The following is a 4390-nucleotide window of genomic DNA, read 5'->3' as shown; positions in this document are numbered from 1 at the left end:
TTCTTTGGAAATAGCCCTTTGAAGCATCTTTGTTTTTCCTCACAGCAACCTGAACACCTATCTGAGGTACGCTTTGATACATCGAAAAAATAATGACAGGTATAGTATTTGAATTCTACTGAAAGAGGTATAGTGTTCAGCTGATGAAAAGTTGTCGATAGAGTATGCAAAAATATCTTGCGCTGAGCTTGCTTATTTTGGTTCATTGTTACCCTCCTTTGGCTGTTACTTTGCTGATCATGTTTTGCAGTATGTCTTTGAATTGATTTCAGGCCTCCTCTCAAGCTTCATCTAATTTTGCAACTTTTCTATTGTGATTCTCAGAGTACAGTATTTATTTGTCCAGAAGAAGGTTCCTGCTCGTGGCAACAGATGGCGCAGCGAGACTTACTACCTTTGCTACTTAACATTTATGTAACTAGATAGGTTTCTAATCGGCATTCCGCATATTACATTTTGGACTAGATGTATGCTTGATTCCAGCTCTTTAGTTGCAGTTCTGTGGATAATAATTGCCTTCCTTACATTTATGTGAACTCAATGCAGATAATTTTTGCTGCTCTGGTAAGGGATTTGATTTGGCGAACTCCCTGGAGTGACTATCCAAGGCACGCCGTCCAAAGGTATTTAACGGAACTTTTCAACATATCCTGAACACTAGACACACTACTAATGCCACTGCACTTAGGTGTAAAGCTAACTATAAAAGGATCAATTTTATTGACTTCAAAAGCAAATTCATTAGTTAAAAATGGGCTCTAGAAAGTTATAAAGAATGTTTTAATATGATAGTGTAGGGATGGCTTCATGAAGAAGCAGTAAACTTGGGTTATCTCTCTTGGATTCTGTTCTAACCAAATATTTTCATCATTCCTGCAAAATTTTGTTACGAATACCGGAATAATTGCTGAATATTTTACATAATTTGATGGTCTCGAAGTTTCTTGGATAGTTTTGAAGTTTCAAAGCTATTGATAGCCAACTATCATGGCTCAAATTGTAGCACCTGATGTTGTTCTTCCATATTTTTTCTTCCATATTTTTGTAAAATGTTGTTTTCTATTTCATTTTAAATCCAATACATGAATGATTGTTCTGTCAAGTACAATCTGAAGTTGTTGTGGTGGGAGGTCATAAAGCACAAACAGTTGTAAACCAGGTCAACAAACTGGAAGCCTCAGTGCTTGTCATAGGGTAGAGAAGGCCTTCATTATTCCAGAGGTACGAAGAGATCCATATGTTTTCTTGCATTTGCATTGGTTACTGTATAAAACTAGAGTATAATGATGATCCATTTGCAGAATGTTCCATACAAGGAGAGATGCATTGGAAATACTGAGTGCTTGACATTGGGTGTAAGGAAGCAGAGAATCAAGATTGGTGGGTACCTCATCAATAGCCACTGGCAGAAAAATTTCTGGCTTCTGGTGTAGAATTTTATGTTGTATATTTGCCTAATATACAATTTCTGGCTTCTGGCGTAGAATTTTATATTGTAAATTTCTAGCCTCTGGCGTAGAATTTTATATGTTGTATATCAATAGCCATTAGTATGCAAATATCAAGGCTCTTAATTAGCCAGTACCTCATTAGAAGATGTATAGATTGTACCATACAATTTCATGGTTTATGTTGTATATTTGCCTAATATACGATTTTCTAGAATTTTAGACCCTGTGGATGGAGAAAATAATAATGTAAACCATTCATTCGATTAAGCCTTGACATGACATTCCCATAAAATTAGGGTTCCCTCATAGTTAAATGAATATGAATCTTGATATATTTTATTTTTGCACGTCCAGAACACTCACGTGCAGCTATGTGCAAGTAAATGAGGATTTCTCTTTCAGTATAGGCTAAAGAAATAAAAAAAATTTAAATAAATGTTTGTATTATTTAAAAAAATTATTATAGATGTTAATTTATACAAGAAAAAATAAAACGATAAAAATAAAACGATTAAGATAAAGAAGTTATGTTTAGAAATGTGTGTATTAAAAATAATAATAATAAGAGTAAAAGTGTATATAAAAATAGTATAAAAGAAGACAACATTGCATTATAAAATCTGTTCATTTTATTATATCAGTTATTGTTCACTAGATACTCATCTTCCAAATAGACTTCAGCTACTAGCTATTTGAGGTAATCACTTTACAATTTATAAGATTGATATACAATTATTATCAGGTTTTTTCTAATAGCTTATAAGCTCCTATCCGCAATTCACATTGCACCAACACGTCATGTGCATTCTCCATTCTCCAGCATGTCTTTCTATACGTAACCTCCATGTATGACATTCCATGCGACTAGCATTTGCTCAGGTATACATAATAACAAAACAAAACTCCAGAAACTATAAAAGCATTAGCTTGAGAACTAACTTTGATAATGTGAGTGTGAACAAACTTATTGTGATAGACAACATCCGTAACACTAATTTGTGAAAGACATAGTGCATGCTTTTTCATTAACAAATCTATTACCACGGCCATGACCTAGATGGATCGTTACGATGTTCAGCTTTATTAACGTGGATGAACACGAGTACGCCTTTTGTTCCACACTGTCCCATCATGGGGATGGAGTCTCTGTTTCTAATATTGGCGTCAATGAGCTCATCGAAATTGTTACTCCCCAAAATTTATCATTGGCTGGAAAATCTAGGTAATAAAACACAAGTGAAAACCGAAATGCCGTAAGTTTTGTAATCAGAAAAAAGCTGGTAAAATCTCTGCTCTTGGCATCTACCTGTGCTGTCTGGACGCCGCATGCTGCTTAGATGCCCGCCATTGCCACCATGCAAGATTAACTTACGTGTTCCACACCCACCTGCATGTCTTCCATGCAAACAAAGCTACGTCCTCCACTCCCTTCCCTACTTATACCTTTCTCCTCCTCCCCTGTTTCTCCACGGACAGATCTTTTACTACCACATTTGAGCATATTTCCAAAACAATTTGAATTTTCCCCAAAATGAAGCAGCAATCGACGAAATGGGTGGCGATGGGCGTGTTAGCCCTCATCTCCTTCACAATGGCAGTGGCAGAGTGTGAGGAGAAGAACCAGGGGGAGCAGCAACAGTGTGACCCGCAGCGGCTGTCCGAGTGCAGAAATTTCATGAGAGGACAGTCTGAGAACGGCCAGGGGCAGCAGGGGCAACCCCCACGCAGGTGCTGCGAAGAGCTGCGGCAGGTGCCCCAGCAGTGCCGTTGCGACGCCATTCAGCGAGTGTTCGACCAAGAGCAGGGAGAGGGAGAGGGAGAGGGAGAATATTTCAATCAGCAGGGAGGTGGGCAAGGGCGAGAACGCCAACAAGAAATATTGGAGAGAGCCAGAGAACTCCCTTCTCGCTGCAACACTTCACCACGCCGCTGCAACATTCAACGACGCGGTAAAGATCTTTACTTTTTATTTTCTGAGCTTTTCCCCCATTTTCATATTTTGCTTAATTTCAATTGTGTAAATTGACATTTGGGCTTGTTGTTGTTGTTTGTGTTGGCAGGCATTTTCATGCGAGGAAATATTTGGTAGAAGAGTATTATGGTTAGTAGTATGTATGTACAGACTTAAATAAAAGTTGTGTCGCCTCTGCTAAGTCTTTAGTGTTTTATTGTTCAGGAATTGTTGGCACATCATCGTGTGGAATTTGAAAAGTAGAGCTCAAGGCGAAGTGGTTTTTCTTTATTCTTAAATATATGTAAAATCTTTCTTTAAAATCCTCTCCATGCTTCAATGAAGAAGAGTTATCTACTCAACATTCATGAAGAACTTTTTAAAGTTATCAATTGAAAGGGTTTGAAAAATACCTACTCCCTCAAATTATAATGCACTTAAGATAGGCATGCAATCTTTTAGATGATTATATGATCTTAAGGGAAAAAACTATCACTCAAAACTAAAAACACTAAAAACAAGGACTTATTTATAGATATACCAGCATTCAACAATTACTGTTTTGATGGAAATGTTTTGATGGAAATAAGTGAATAGACAATTTCGTGATGGTTATCAACATTTGACACTTCGTCAAGCGTTTTTAATGGCCGACTTTCGTCAAACGTTTTTAATGGCCGACTTTTAAAATTGACAGAATAGTGAAATGCAATCTAACAAGTGTGGCGATCTAAGGAGGCTTATAGATATACTTTTCTATCTAGAAATTGTTTATAACATGGTTCAGTTTCAAGGACTTATTTAAAACTAAAAACAAGGACTTATTTATAGCTATACCAGCATTGTTGAATTTATTTATTTGAAATTCTGTAATTACTGTTTTGATGGAAATAAGTGAATAGACAATTTCGTGATGGTTATCAACATTTGGCACTTCATCAAACGTTTTTAATAGCCGACTTTTAAAATTGACAGAATAGTGAAATGC

The 4390-nt window shown here is 36.5% G+C and overlaps 1 protein-coding gene across 1 annotated transcript; it reads left to right on the top strand.

Moving 5' to 3' along the window:
* Positions 1–2903: 2903 nt before the first annotated feature.
* LOC131056566 (2S albumin-like cysteine protease inhibitor) lies at positions 2904–3814 on the top strand. Its single transcript, XM_057990877.2, has 2 exons — positions 2904–3400; positions 3512–3814. Exons 1-2 carry the CDS (start codon positions 2983–2985, stop codon positions 3538–3540), a joined length of 447 nt encoding a protein of 148 aa, XP_057846860.2. The 5' UTR covers positions 2904–2982; the 3' UTR covers positions 3541–3814.
* The last annotated feature ends 576 nt before the right edge of the window (positions 3815–4390 follow it).

The sequence above is a fragment of the Cryptomeria japonica genome, chromosome 6, assembly GCF_030272615.1.
Source record: "Cryptomeria japonica chromosome 6, Sugi_1.0, whole genome shotgun sequence".
Taxonomy (NCBI): Eukaryota; Viridiplantae; Streptophyta; class Pinopsida; order Cupressales; family Cupressaceae; genus Cryptomeria; species Cryptomeria japonica.
Note: the sequence above shows the minus strand (reverse complement) of the source record. Positions and strands in the feature narration are given on the sequence as shown.

Excerpts from the sequence above, each read along its gene's own strand:
- LOC131056566 (XM_057990877.2), top strand. The coding sequence starts at position 2,983 with ATGAAGCAGCAATCGACGAAATGGGTGGCGATGGGCGTGTTAGCCCTC. Across the intron at positions 3,401-3,511 it reads CTGCAACATTCAACGACGCG|GCATTTTCATGCGAGGAAAT; the intron begins GTAAAGATCTTT and ends TTGTGTTGGCAG.